The following is a 14314-nucleotide window of genomic DNA, read 5'->3' on the forward strand; positions in this document are numbered from 1 at the left end:
TCCATTATTTTACTATTTACTCTCCATAGAATGTTGTGTGCATATATGCTTTTCTTATGGACTAATGACTTTTATATGAAAAAGTATTAAATATGACCTTTTTTATTGGTCAGTGTGCATGTGGCCTTTTCGATATTAGACTTATTTTACTACATTATGGTCGGCAGAACTTGAAGTTCCAAACATGACTTTGTATTAGAATCACTTGGATTTTTTTTGTTAGTTTTAGTATTGAATTCTTCTCTCCTCTCCAATAGGCCTAGCATGTGGTCTGTGACTCATTATTTTAATAAACTTATTGAATGATACGAATGCGATTCTCCATTACATGGGATTTGGGGACCACTAGTCTAGAGCATTATTTTCCAAGATAAGTTCTGTAAAACTGGTTCCGTACAAAGAAGGTCAGACTTCTTGCATATTTTATTACCATCCTCAGAAAGTCCCAATGCATATTATCTTATTAAAAGTTCTTAGCAATGTTACAGTAAAGAACATAAGCACTTTTCAAACTTATTTGATTTCAGAACCTTTATCTTGGGTAGCATTTGTTAGCATCTTATATGAATAGTCTTTTTTTTAAAGTTGATCTTTAGCATCTTCACAGCACACATATCCTCTGACTTCTCTCTCTCTCTCTCAAAACAACAACAGTATTTATTTGGTTGCGTTGGGTCTTAGTTGCATCGTGCAAGATCTTCATTCTGGCATGCAGGCTCCTCACTGCAGCATGTGGGCCCAATTGCCCTGCATGATATGGGATTTTAGTACCTTGACCAAGGGTTGAACCTGAGTCTCTTCTATTGGAAGGCAGATTCTTAACCACCGGACCACCAGGGAAGTCCCAGGAGTGGTGTTTTTTAGAGCCTTCTTTGGGAAATGCTTCTGTAGACGTAAGACCTTACCATTTTTGACTGTGTTAGAAATTAACCATGTCATTAATTTTCAGATTTTAGAATAAATCAACATTTTACTGTTTTCTGTCTTCTTTTTGATAGGGTCCTCTACTCCATATCTGTCACTTCATGGTTTAGGAAAATGTGGTACAGAAAGATTAAGTGACTAGCTCACTGTCAAAGATCTGGGCAAAGTATTTTGTAGGTGATAGTACCGGACAGACAGAGCTCATTATACCACACTTTCAACTCCACAGTGGTTTCTTGGGCCCAAGTGAGAGTTAGAATCACCTGGGAATTTTCACTCCAGTAAATGTGGTGGAAAACTTTACACACACACTGAAGTGGACAAATACTGTGGCCTTTCCCGTCCTCGCTGCTACTGCCCTGCCCGGCTGCTACAGGCACCAACTTGTGAAGACCCCTGTTTCATCCACACCCCCACTCACTCCCTTCCACCTCCCCAGCTGGTCTGTTTTGCAGGAAATCTCAGGCATATTATTTTATTCATGAATATTTAAGCATATTTATCTTTAAAAATAGAGGACCCCTTTAAAAAACTGTTTAATTTGAATTACTTTCAGCCTTAGAGAACGGTTCAAAGCATAATTCAGAGGATCCCTTATATGCCTCTCATTATTTTGTCTAAAGCGAGCATCTTACAAAGCCTTAGCACAATGACAAAACCAGGACATTCACATTGGTACAATACCATTAACTAAATGGAGATTTTTTAAAAAAAAAAAAAACAGTTTTTCCATTGACAGAGACTCCTTTTTGAAAACACAGCCAGAGTGCCATTATCATACTTAAAATATCACCTTCATTCATGCAGTATAGCTGAGATGCTTTTAAGTGACATGTTGATTTCACTCCAAACCAGTTAGATGGAAACTTTTGAAGGGAGGTGGGTGGGGGAGGGAGAAAGCCAGGCCTTGGTGTTCATTAACACACTCTGGATAATTCTCACAAGTAGCCAGGGTTGAGCACCAGTGCTGTGGAACGTTCATTAAAGACAGTAAACGAAGTTTAAAATTCTGCGTTTGAGGAGCCCTGGAATTCACTTTGAGCCGTCAGTAGTGGCCAGAATTGTTGCCAAGCAGAGACAGTAGGCCCGGTACGAGCAGTGCCTCTTTAGCTCTCTTAGGGCCAAAGAGGTGAGCACAGTTTGCAGGTTTTCATTGGAGACGTGTATCTCTCTTGGTGCAAACTCCTGAAACACACGTGTCTGTGTGCACTCACTTCAAACCCCAGGGTTGAAATTAGTCACTTCCAAAGGAATAAAGCAGAGGATGTCGTTTTGATCAAACACCAGCTCGCTTGTATTATTCCAGATGTTTCCTGGAAGTTGGGTTGCAAGTGTAAGGAAGTAACATAATGCTATATGTGTGGAAAAGTCAAGGAACTTAATAACCGTGGAGAATGTGTATTAGTGGAAGTAGAACCTGGATCAGCCAAGAAGCCCTGAAAGCTGCAATGCTTGGGATCACTTCCGTTTGGCTCAGAGGGAAATGTTTCTGTAACCATTGCTGAATCAGATAGAAGAAAACCAAGAAGTTCGCCGGGCTTTCCTATTGCTAAATTTGGATGATGCTCTTGAATAAAAAGTTGATAGGAATTTGTTTTATCAGAGAGGAGTGAAAGCTAGGGGTGTCTTCCTTCACACTAGAGAGTCTTGTCCATTGACCACTAGTTTCCCAAGTAGCTTCAGGATGACCCTCAGCCAGCCAGCCAGCATGGCCAAGCAGCTATTGTCAACGGACCTAGAGTGAGGGGCTTTAAGGGTGATAGAGAAGCGTAATATGGCCCCTGCTCGCTGAGAGCTTCATCTAGGCGAGGGAACGAAGATACACAGAGCAGTAAGATGAAAGATTGGTGCCATCAATGTGGAGCACTCAGTTGTGGTTCACAACCGAAGGCCTGGGAGAGTTCAAGATTCTAATATTCTGGATTGGGTGAGGCTAAAGTCACGTCTTCTAGAAAAACTGGGATTTGGAAAATGAATGGAGAGAGGAGAGTGTTGCCAGCTATGGGACCAGCTGAGAGTCTCAGAAGACAATTAACTTGGGGCTTCAGAGGGACAGTGGAGAAACTAAACTTGTTCCAGGAAATCTCTCTGGTAAGAAGCAGATGTCAGAACTGGAAGGACCTGAGAGAGCTTCTGGTCCAAGGCCCTCGTTATGCAGATGCAGAAATTGATACTATGGAATTAAAAGTGGATGAAGATCAAATGAGATTTGGGGTTTTTGGTGTTTTTTTTATGGGTAGTATATTAGGCTAGTGGGTTGAGGGTGAAGAGATAGAAGAAAGAGGTGGTGGATAAAGGATACAAGGTGAATTCTGAGAGGGAGGCCCCTGAGGTAGTAAGAGCCCTGGGGGCATTTGTTTTGAAAGAACAGGGGGAACTAGGCAGGTTTTTAAAAAGAGGGCGCCGGACACAGACCAGTCACACCTGAGGAGCCTGTGTATTTTTTCTGAAGGAGAGGGTTTGTTGAGAGTGACTACTGAGTAGTAGCACAGTTAATGAGTCCAGGAGTTATTGCGGGCTCAGCGGAGGTGGAAAGAACTCGGGCCTTGATTTTGTGAGCAGTTCTGTGTGGTGGTTCTAAGTGCGAACTCCAGAGCCTCATTCCCAGGTTCAGACCCTGCCACTGCCTTTAATGAGCTGTGTGACCTCGAGCAAGTTACTTGATTCTTCTTATTTTTAGATTTGGCTGTGCCCAGTTGAGGCATGTCTCTTAGTTGAGACACGTGGTATCTTTAGTTGTGACATGCAAACTCTCAGCTCTGACACGTGCATGAGATCTAGTTCCCCAACCAGGGATGGTTTTCCCCTTGCATTGCAAATGCGGAATCTTGGCCACCGGACCACCAGGGAAGTCCTGCGACTTGATTCTTCTAAGCCTGTTTCCTCTTCTGTTACATGAGGATAAAAATAGTAGTCTGCCTCAGAAAGGTCTGCTGAGGGTTAAATGAGTTACTCTGTGTAAAGTATGGGACCATGTCTGCCATATAATAAACACTGTGGTATTAGCTCTTGTTATTGTTTTGAATAAAAATAATGACTAATAGAAAAAAAAAATAACAACAGAAAATAATGACTGAGAGAGAAAAGCCTAACCTTACTGCTCTGAATTGGCCTGTGTGAACTTTCCTGATACCAGCAGCAGCCTAAATATTGACTCATCTTAAGTACTATCACCAACCTGAGTATCACAAAGAACTACACAGAGGCACGACTCATCATTTTTAACCCAGTCTGCAAGCCCTGCCTGATTTCCTTCATGCCACAGATATGTGCTGTCTGGAGTTTTTGTAGTTAATTTAACTGTTTATTCTGCTCTGTAAAAAGCAAACTGGTGCCTGTGGAGTGTGGACCATGAGAAATGCAAAGCTGGACGTGGCACGTGAGTGGTCCTTGGCCTCTAAGCTGTGAATATCTCGCCTCTGATTCTTCCAGTGACTTCTGTTGGTATCTCATCGTTTCTAGTTAAGGACTCAGGTTGGCAGGCAGACACTTTCAGTTTTAGGTCACATCTTCCACTGAAATCGGGGTTACTGAAAGCTAAGGAAGAAAGGAACGTGCGTCCTCCTAACATAAGGGCTTTCCGCAGGGTCCGGGGACGTGGGGAGGGAGGCCAGTGGCAAAGACCTGGAAGGAAGCCCAAGGAAGACACAGTTGAGACAACCGAGCGGCTCACAGTCACCGACCTGGATCTCGTTTCTGCCCCCGCCCATTGCCGTCAGCGAGGGAATGTGTTCACGATTTAGAAGCCACTAGGTTAACTTTGTTACAGTTTCTGTGTACTTGCTTAAAGGCCTTAAAACTAAATTCATGAGTGATTCTGGTAGCCTCTGTGTGTTTCGTTGTTATCTGTGTTGAAAGCATGCTCCCGTAACATTAATCCAAATGAAGCATTTTCAGATGGACACTTAAGCCGCGTGATTACGTGGGATTATAAAGACACCCTCAAATTTCTCTAATTCAGCCCTTTCATGGCACACTCAAAACTAAGGGTCCCTGAGTTTATTGGGGGTTTGTCCAAGCTTTTTCTCTGAGTTAATAACTAAGACAATAGAAGATGAATCTTTCTGATTTCCCGTCCTCTTTTTTTGCTTTACCTTACTACTTAACATTCCACTTCCACAGAACCTTATCATTGGGTTTTTATTCGTTTTTCGTGCTGTAGGCTCTCAACTAGTGTTGGAAGGAGTGAGCTCCTGTTCTTGGGCAGGGATTTCTTTCAGTCGACAATACTGTAATGCTTGAGACCCAGCTGGAGCCGTTTTCCAAGTATTTGACCTGACTTCCTGTACCATGTTTCCTCCCATGGGGCTGGGGGAGAGGCTGACCAAGGTTAAGTGAGTTTCTCACAGTTTGCACAGAGAATCCGTGTTTAAACTGGTGTTAGCATTCACTCTGAGCCCCTTCAGCAAGAAGCCTGCTTTGTGTGAGCCGCTGGCCAGGTGAGGATGTTACCCTTTGCCTGCCACCTTGAACCAAATGTCCTCCCAACGACAACACTGTTAGATTCCTGTTGCTGCTTTTAAACATACCCTGGCATTGGTCACTGCTTGCTCGACTTCACATTATAAAATGGGTTTGGCAGCATTGGTTAAAGCTGTAAATTTTGACAAGAGCATTGAAATGTTGGGTTTCTTTTTGCTGAAAGGCTGAGGGCGAGGCATTTCTGGAACGTTCCGGGTTTCCTTTCTGTCTGACAAGCTGCCCTGGTGTGAATTTCAGGTTGAGCCCTTGGGACAGAGTTGTGCCCCCTTCTTGTCCTTTGGGCAGCCTTTCTCTCCAGTAAGAAACACAGCTGGTCCCCTGCGTGGCAGGAAATCCAGCTAAGGGATTGGGCACATTCTGGTGTATCTGGCTGTAAGGGACGCCGTACAGCACTTCCTCAGACCTGGCCCCTCACTTCCTCTGTACCAGCGCTGGCCTGCCGAAAGGCAGAAATCCTGGACAAAGGCCCAATCAAGTTTATTATTCGCCTCTTGGAAATGTGGGCCTGTGTGTTTTGGCGAGGCCTGAGCAAAACCTAATTATGAGACGGCTTTGAGATTCCCCTCCATTCAGGCTCTGGATACTGACGTGAAGCATGTGTGAGCAGCAGCCCTGTTTGCCTCCAGGTCAGCTGCCCTAGTCGTGCCCCTGGATAGCCGGCTCGGCCAGCTTTCCTAGTACAGGCCTTACGGGCCAGGCGCAGAGGCCCACTCCATTCTCTTCCCCAGCTCGTTTTCCAGCCTGCGAGGATGGGTGATGTTGGAGGCCCCTCAGCCACCTCTCTTGTGAGGAAAGCCAGAGGAACTGCAGTCTGTAAGCCAGCAGGTGAGCAGTATTCCGGGCACAGGGTAACGGAACTGGAAGTGGGACCAGGGAAAGACAGTCCTGTCCTGTGCCTCTTTCATGAAGAAAAATAAGGAAGTATAACACATTATTGGCCAGAGATGTATAAATAGGTCTTTTGTTACCCAAACATTACTGACTGGAGACTTTCAGTCTTTACTTGCAAAATAAATCACCAGCCACAGACGTTAGCTTCTACAAAAATCTCCCGATCAATAATGTGTTAATACATTTGAATGTAGCTGCGATGCTCAGCACATGCCTGGCACATAGTAGACATTTAATAAATGCTTGTTAAATGAACAAGTTAATATATTCTTCACATGTGTCAATGTCTTTGTCATAGTGACTGATAAGCTTTCTTATTCTGTTACAGAAAATAAAGGTTATGAGAGTTCTGTTAGGTAAATGCCCTGATGGCTCAGTGGGGTAAAGAATCTGCCTGCCAGTGCAGGAGACACGGGAAATGTGAATTCGATCCCTGGGTCAGGAAGATCCCCTGGAGGAGGGAGTGGCAGCCTACTCCAGTATTCTTGCCTGGAAAATCCCATGGAGAGACGAGCGTAGAAGGCTACAGTCCAAAGGGTCACAAAGAGACGGACATGACTGAGCGATTAAGCACACAGCACACGCATTAGGTAAATGTAGGCTAGGCTGCAGCTATAAATAGACTCAAGAATGTGTAATGGCTCAAATGCTGCTGAAGTTTATTTTTTGCTCATATTCAGGGTGGATGTTTCTGATTAGCAGGTGACTCCTCCATTGAGTTAGGAATTCAAGGCTCCTCCCGTTTTATGGCCCTGCCATATCCAAAGGCCACATTGCTGATAGCATTCCAGTTGGCAGGAGGGGAAAACGGCGGAGTAGCACAGATGTGAGGTTCTCCTAGATCAGACCTATAAATGTTGCAGGTCACTTTGGCTGGAACTCAGTCACATGGCCACAGCTAACTCCAGAGGATGCTGGGAAATGTAGTCTGTTGTGTGCCCAGCGTGGTTTGGGGCTACATTTTTAACATCTCATTATCTTGTTTTTTTTTTTAATTTCTTTCTAGTCTTTTTTTTTTTGTAACTTTATTTATTTTTGACTGTGCTAGGTCTTTGTTGCTGTGTGAGCTTTTCTGTAGTTGCAGTGAGCGGGGGCTATTCTTGTTTGCAGGGTGCGGGCTTCTCAGTGCAGTGGCTTCTCTTGTTCCAGATCACAGGCTCTAGAGTGCTCGGGCTTGAGTAGCTACAGTTCCTGGGCTCTGGAGTACAGGCTTAATAGTTGTGGTGCATGGGCTTAGTTGCTCTGTGGCATGTGGGATCTTCCCAGACCGGGGATTGAACCCGTGTCTCCTGCATTGGCAGGTGGATTCTTTACCACTGAGCTACCAGGGAAGCCCCTCTGTGCCATCTTTGAACTTATAATTCTAAAATGCATCTTCATTCTAACTTTGAGATTCACAGGGGTTGGTGCAAGGCCCCAAGGTTACAAGTAAATTTCACTTGATTAGGTCCTCCTGTCAGTGAAAATCAAGTGATATTAAGCAAACAGTTAGATCATTAAGTGGAAAAAATTAATACACATTATGTAGTTAATAGGATTTCAGATATGTTAAATCTCTTTTTTAAAAAGATTAGAGGGAAATATGACAGTTAGCCATGGTTGCTAACTTTAGTGATGAGATGACCAGTATTTGCTTTTAGCCTGGTTCATTTTGTTTTCCTTTTTAATGAATCTCTATTTTGAACGCACATTTTTCCCCCGCAACTTGGAGTAATTCTCTTCTCTTTTTCTTGTTTATATGAGCCTTATTAGGGTTCTGTCTCCTTGGCTGCTGCTTTTTCACTCACTGAGATAAGAATATGCTTTTCAGAATGTTCTATGCATGTACCTCTACATGTTTGCTTCGTTTCTGAACTCATTCAGCTCTGGGCCAGGCTCTGCTCCAGGTGGTAAGGATGCAACGCTGAACAAAAGAGACAGACTCCCTTCCTCATAGACCTTAACGTTCCATTGAGGAAACAGATAATAAACAAGATGAAAAAAGTAGTTTTACATATCACATGTAAGAAAAATGCCAAGAATCAAAATAGAAAGCAAGAAAAAGGATTGGAAATGTCAGTGGGGTGTAAATTTTAGGTAGGGTAGGCCCAGAAGGTCTTATTAGAAAAGAACCATTGATATAGTGACCTCTTGGCTAGTACAGAGCAAGCCAGGAGGGCTCTTCCTCACAACTGTCTACACCTAAAAGTTATCAAAAGTGTTCCGACCAATGACAATCACAGTACCTACTCATTTGCTGTCTCTATTGTTTCTTGGGAGGACACTTCCAGAGCCAAATTCCTTTTAAAACATCTCTCATTCTTTCAGGTCTCAAGGATTCCCAAAGGTTTTCTTGAGGAAGTGTCCCTAGAGCTTGAGACAGCAGTGAACGTTTCTCTGCTCTTGTTGACAGACTGTATTCTGGTATTGTGAGATTTTTATATTTTTTTAATTTATTTTTTAAAATGCTCCATCATTTTATTTTCTTTTGGCCTCACCCTGTAGCACATGGGATCTTAGTTCCCTGACCAGGGATCGAACCCATGTGCCCTGTAGTGGGAGCGCAGAGTCTTATCCACCGGACCACCAGGGTAATCCCGGTATCATGAGACTGTAGATGCCATCCTGGCCTCGCTCCCCAGGGCTCATTCTGCACATGAGTAGAGAGCTTGACATGTGTCCAGGGACGTATCCAACCATTGCTAGAGCTGGTCTTGCAGAAAATTAAGGCGACAGCCAACTTGCATTCCAGAGCAAATGGGGCAGTGAAGGTGCAAGCTTTCTGCAGGAATCTAAGGAGCTGTGTAAATGAAAGGATTCTTTTAGTGAGTAAAAGTCATTTCTTTAAAATGCAATAAGACCACCAATGGAGTTCTTATAGGATGTTACTGTAGAAGAATGAGCGTTAGTGGCACAATTAAAATAGCGTTTAGTAGGGATTTATTCCCGCATCGCAGCACAAAGTGAAAGTGAAAGTCGTTTAGTCGTGTCCGACTCTTTGCAGCCCCATGACTATACAGTCTGTGGAATTCTCTAGGCCAGAATACTGGATTATATAGCCTTCCCCTTCTCCAGGGGATCTTCCCAACCCAGGGAACAAACCCAGGTCTCCTGCATTGCAGATGGATTCTTTACCAACTGAGCTATCAGGGAAGCATCCTAGTACACCTCAACTGTTTTCTTTTTTTTTAATTTTTTATCAAAATATAGTTGATAACAATGTTGTAGTAATTTCAAGTGTACAGCAAAGTGATTCAGTTATACATACATATATATTCTTTTTCTGATTTTTTTCCCTAATAGGTTATTACAAAATATTGAGTATAGTCCCCAGTGCTATACAGTATCTGTTTTATATATTGTAGTGTGTATATTTAATCTTTCTTTGTCTGACTTCACTTAGTTTGGTAACCTCTAGGTCCATCTATGTTGCTGCAAATGTCATTATTTCAGTCTTTCATCAGCCATTTTCTCTTTCACCCTTGCTGAGACCAAGACTCCCTGCACCACATACCTGCCTTTCCGTCTTGTAGTAGTCACACTTGTGTGCCACAGAATCCACTCACTTCGGGTGTTCCTCTGGTCTCCATTCTCACTCCATGCCCTCTGTGTGCTCCCTTCTGCTGGACTCTGCTCCCATCTCTGCCCGGTGCATCTCCATCCCCCTCCGGATATGCCAACAGCCTGTCTAAAAACACTCCTGCTCTGCCCGGACAAGGGGTCTCTGCCTCATTTCTCCCCTCGTGCCGAGGAAGTGTTCCCTGCATGAGTCTGTGTAGGGGAGTTGAGGTGTCAATGACATGGGCCTCTGGACTCTGTGCCAGGCGCTCGCATGTCAGGAGAGGTCACCTGGCACAGTGATTAAGAGCACAGACTCGGGTATCACTTGAGGTCAACCAGATGATTATGTTACTATAAACTTTATCATCAGCATCATCACTGTCTCATCTTGGGTATCTCTGGTTCTTTCTCCAAGCATAGCATAGAGGATGTTAGGTGTAAAATATTTACCTGCACACTGCCTCCAAAGTCTGTTCTCTAAGTCAGAGAAAGGGTTATATTCATGTCCAATTTGCATAAGTGAGGGGATTATAGAGCACATTATTAACCCAGTTTTACACTGGTTGGTTGCCTTAGCTCAGGTTTTTTTTTTTTTTTTAATTTTATTTTATTTTTAAACTTTACACAATTGTATTAGTTTTGCCAAATTTAGCTCAGGTTTTAAAATAGTGAATGTGTTGCTTAGGTCATACAAACTTACTTTTATTTCCCTATAATCTTGGACACTGGGAAGGAGAGTCCAGGTTATACTGTGTGCCTGCCAGATTTTCTTCACATCCACCCACTTCCATCTATTAGCAGGGCTCCTTCAGCTCTTCTCCTAATGTGGGAGTAAGAGTCGTAATAATAAGACCACTGTAATTTCTTTTACGTGTTTACCCTGTGCCAGGTCTAGAGCAGGCATTTGATGTACCTTGTCATAGACTTCTGACAGATACGAACCAGGGTTCAGAGACCTGAAAGGCAAACCATTTAAGGGCATGTGGTTGTTAAATGGTGGAGCCGGACACTCAAATCCAAATCTGAAACCCACATGGAAGACTCCAAAGCCTTTGCTTTTTCTACTATCTTTTTCTGTTTCTTTCTTTTTTTTTTTTTAAGATTTTTTTTATATGGACTATTTTTAAAGTCTTTATTTGTTACACTATTGCTTCGGTCTTATATTGTGGTTTTTTGACCACTAGGCAAGTGGAACCTTAACTCCCCGACCAGGGATTGAACCCACACCCTCTGCATTGGAAAATGAAGTCTTGACTACTGGACCACCAGGGAAGTCCCTCTCTTTACTTCTTTATCCAAAGGCTTTTTACTCCCCAACTCCTCTCCTTAATCACACTTAATGCTCTCTTTCCCTGATCCCATATTCCTTTCTAGTATTCTTTCCATGGTTTCATAGCACCCTTTTTTATTTCAAAGACAGTCCTTATGGGATGCAGCCACACTTAAGAAAATAACCCTGAAGACCCCACGTATCCATCGCGAAGATGCCAGCTCTGCCAATTTAAGGCTAACTTTTCCATGCTCCTGATCAGTCATTTTTTTGAGAAAGGGGTTTTTACCAATATCTCAGAGGACTGTGGCAGAAATGAAGGTGGACAGAGGGACGCCATTGGGGAAGCTGGACAGTGGTTTCATGCTGCCCCTCTCCCACTCAGGAGGGCTACAGAAAGTGGGGCTTTAATGAGAGAGAAAGCAGAACAGGGACTTCCCAGGGAGGCAGAAGATCCTCTGAAACTGTGGTCCCCAACCTTTTTGGCATCAGGGACTGCTTTTGTGGAAGACAGTTTTTCCATGGACCAGGGGGGCAGGGGAGAGCGAGATGGTTTCAGATTGATTCAAGTTCATTATGTTTATTATGCCACTGCTGATCTGATAGGAGGTGGAGCCCAGGCAGTAACGTGAGTGATAGGGAGCGGCTGTTAATACGGGTGAAGCTTTGCTGGCTTGCCTGCCTGCCCACTGCTCATCTCCTGCTGTGAGGCCCTATTTCTAACAGGCCGTGGACCAATACCGTTCTGGGGCTCGGGGGTTGGGGACCCCTGTTCTAGGATGTTTATGGCCCTGAACTTTTGTAGAGTCCAGGGAGAGTCTCCCAGTGAGGAGGGAGGAGTGGAGTCTCTGCCCTTGAGCTTTGATTTTGACCCTGATGTGTTTCTCTTCCTTTTTGGCTGCCTTTCAGTGTCACTTTCTAGCCCATTTCCAGGGCAGGGCAGCCAATTGCGGGGTGATCCGCCTGACATTGATGTATTGAGCTTTGAGACCCACTTAAAGGTTTTGAGGTTTCTTCCCTCCCATCCTGCCTGGACATAACACCTCCAAGGGTAAGAAGGCACATGGGAAGTTGGGCAAGTCATAAAATCATTACTGGGGCAAAGTGATGCAATTATTCCTGAGATTCCTCTTTTCATTCTCTTAAAGACCCAAATAGAATGGGTTCCTTTGCTGAGACACTTAGATACATTGTTTGAACAAAGGAAGCAGGGTCACTGTGAAATGTCCATTATGTGGTAATCGATGCCATTCAGCCTGTGGTGTAATTAATGGAAACACTGGCGACCATCTGCCCATTGTTTGTCGCTTGCACAACAGGAAATGGTGACTACTCAGGAGCAGGAGGAGGCTTCTGTGATTCCAGAAGGACACAGATGCGCACCACTGTGAGTGAGACCCTCCTAGCTGCAGGTTGAGGCCACCTGAGCATGTTCCTGTTCCTAATGGACGTGGAGACGCTTGACTGATTGGACCCTGTCATTTGATTTTGACATCAGTTCACAATAGGCTTTTCTTTTCCTTTTGGCCGGAAATGGTGTCTTGAGAAACTTTCATTTATTTATATATATGTATTTCTTTATTATGGAAGTATAGACCAAGCACGCACATCATCATAGTTGGTTTGCGGTCTTGTGTCTGCTCTGCAGCAGTGATTCAGTTATACACATACACTCTTTTTCTGTATTCTTTTCCATCATGGTTTATGCCAGGATATTAAATATAGCCCCCAGTGCTATACGGTAGCACCATGTTGCTTATCCGTCCTGTATGTACTAGTTTGCATATGCTAACCCCAAACTCAAGCAAGAGAGTTCCAGAAAAACATCTATTTTTGCTTTATTGACTATGCCAAAGCCTTTGACTGTGTGGATCACAATAAACTGTGGAAAATTCTGAAAGAGATGGGAATACCAGACCACCTGACCTGCCTCTTGAGAAATTTGTATGCAGATCAGGAAGGAACAGTTAGAACTAGACATGGAACAACAGACTGGTTCCAGATAGGAAAAGGAGTACGTCAAGGCTGTATATTGTCACCCTGCTTATTTAACTTCTATGCAGAGTACATCATGAGAAACGCTGGACTGGAAGAAACACAAGCTGGAATCAAGATTGCCGGGAGAAATATCAATAACCTCAGATATGCAGATGACACCACCCTTAGGGCAGAAAGTGAAGAGGAACTCAAAAGCCTCTTTAAGAAAGTGAAAGTGGAGAGTGAAAAAGTTGGCTTAAAGCTCAACATTCAGAAAACGAAGATCATGGCATCCGGTCCCACCACTTCATGGGAAATAGATGGGGAAACAGTGGAAACAGTGTCAGACTTTAATTTTGGGGGCTCCAAAATCACTGCAGATGGTGACTGCAGCTATGAAATTAAAAGACGCTTACTCCTTGGAAGGAAAGTTATGAGCAACCTAGATAGCATATTCAAAAGCAGAGACATTACTTTGCCAACAAAGGTCCGTCTAGTCAAGGCTATGATTTTTCCTGTGGTCATGTATGGATGTGAGAGTTGGACTGTGAAGAAGGCTGAGCACCGAAGAATTGATGCTTTTGAACTGTGGTGTTGGAGAAGACTCCTGAGAGTCCCTTGGACTGCAAGGAGATCCAACCAGTCCATTCTGAAGGAGATGAGCCCTGGGATTTCTTTGGAAGGAATGATGCTAAAGCTGAAATTCCAGTACTTTGGCCACCTCATGCGAAGAGTTGACTTATTGGAAAAGACTCTGATGCTGGGAGGGATTGGGGGCAGGAGGAGAAGGGGACGACAGAGGATGAGATGGCTGGATGGTATCACTGACTGGATGGCCGTGAGTCTGAGTGAACTCCAGGAGTTGGTGATGGACAGGGAGGCCTGGCGTGCTGTGATTCATGGGGTCGCAAAGAGTCGGACACGACTGAGCGACTGAACTGAACTGAACTGAACTGAACCCCAAACTCACAGTCCATCCCTCCCCTTCCCCTCCTGGCCACCGAAGTCCGTCCTCTGTGTCTGTGAATCTGGAAAACTCCTGTTTTAGGTCACGGTTGTGACACACACTGACAGTCCGTTTGACCAGGTGGAGCTCGCTGTGGAAAAGCTGGTGGTAGTGTGGTGGGGCGGCCCTTCGATCAGATCTGGAGTCCGGCCCTGGTGCCGGCAGTCCGTGCCGTGTGGGCTGACTCTCTCCGGCATGGCCTCCTTCTGTAAAGTGAGGAGGGG

At 44.2% G+C, this 14314-nt stretch overlaps 1 protein-coding gene across 5 annotated transcripts in view; it reads left to right on the forward strand.

The window, feature by feature from the left end:
* The window catches only part of BORCS5 (BLOC-1 related complex subunit 5), a 97691-nt gene that overhangs the window by 68843 nt on the left and 14534 nt on the right, over nucleotides 1-14314 (forward strand). The window contains exons 5-6 of one of the 5 annotated variants that reach the window (XM_055570425.1): nucleotides 6135-6231; nucleotides 11022-11890. The exons of 3 other annotated variants lie outside the window; for them this stretch is intronic. In XM_055570425.1, coding sequence (XP_055426400.1) covers nucleotides 6135-6231; nucleotides 11022-11056 — 132 coding nt within the window. In that variant the 3' untranslated portion in view covers nucleotides 11057-11890. Of the gene's footprint in view, nucleotides 1-6134; nucleotides 6232-11021; nucleotides 11891-14314 lie in introns of those variants that run through there. One more of the 5 variants, XM_055570426.1, reaches the window with a different exon arrangement.

Source organism: Bubalus kerabau, chromosome 1 (assembly GCF_029407905.1).
Source record: "Bubalus kerabau isolate K-KA32 ecotype Philippines breed swamp buffalo chromosome 1, PCC_UOA_SB_1v2, whole genome shotgun sequence".
Classification (NCBI taxonomy): Eukaryota; Metazoa; Chordata; class Mammalia; order Artiodactyla; family Bovidae; genus Bubalus; species Bubalus kerabau.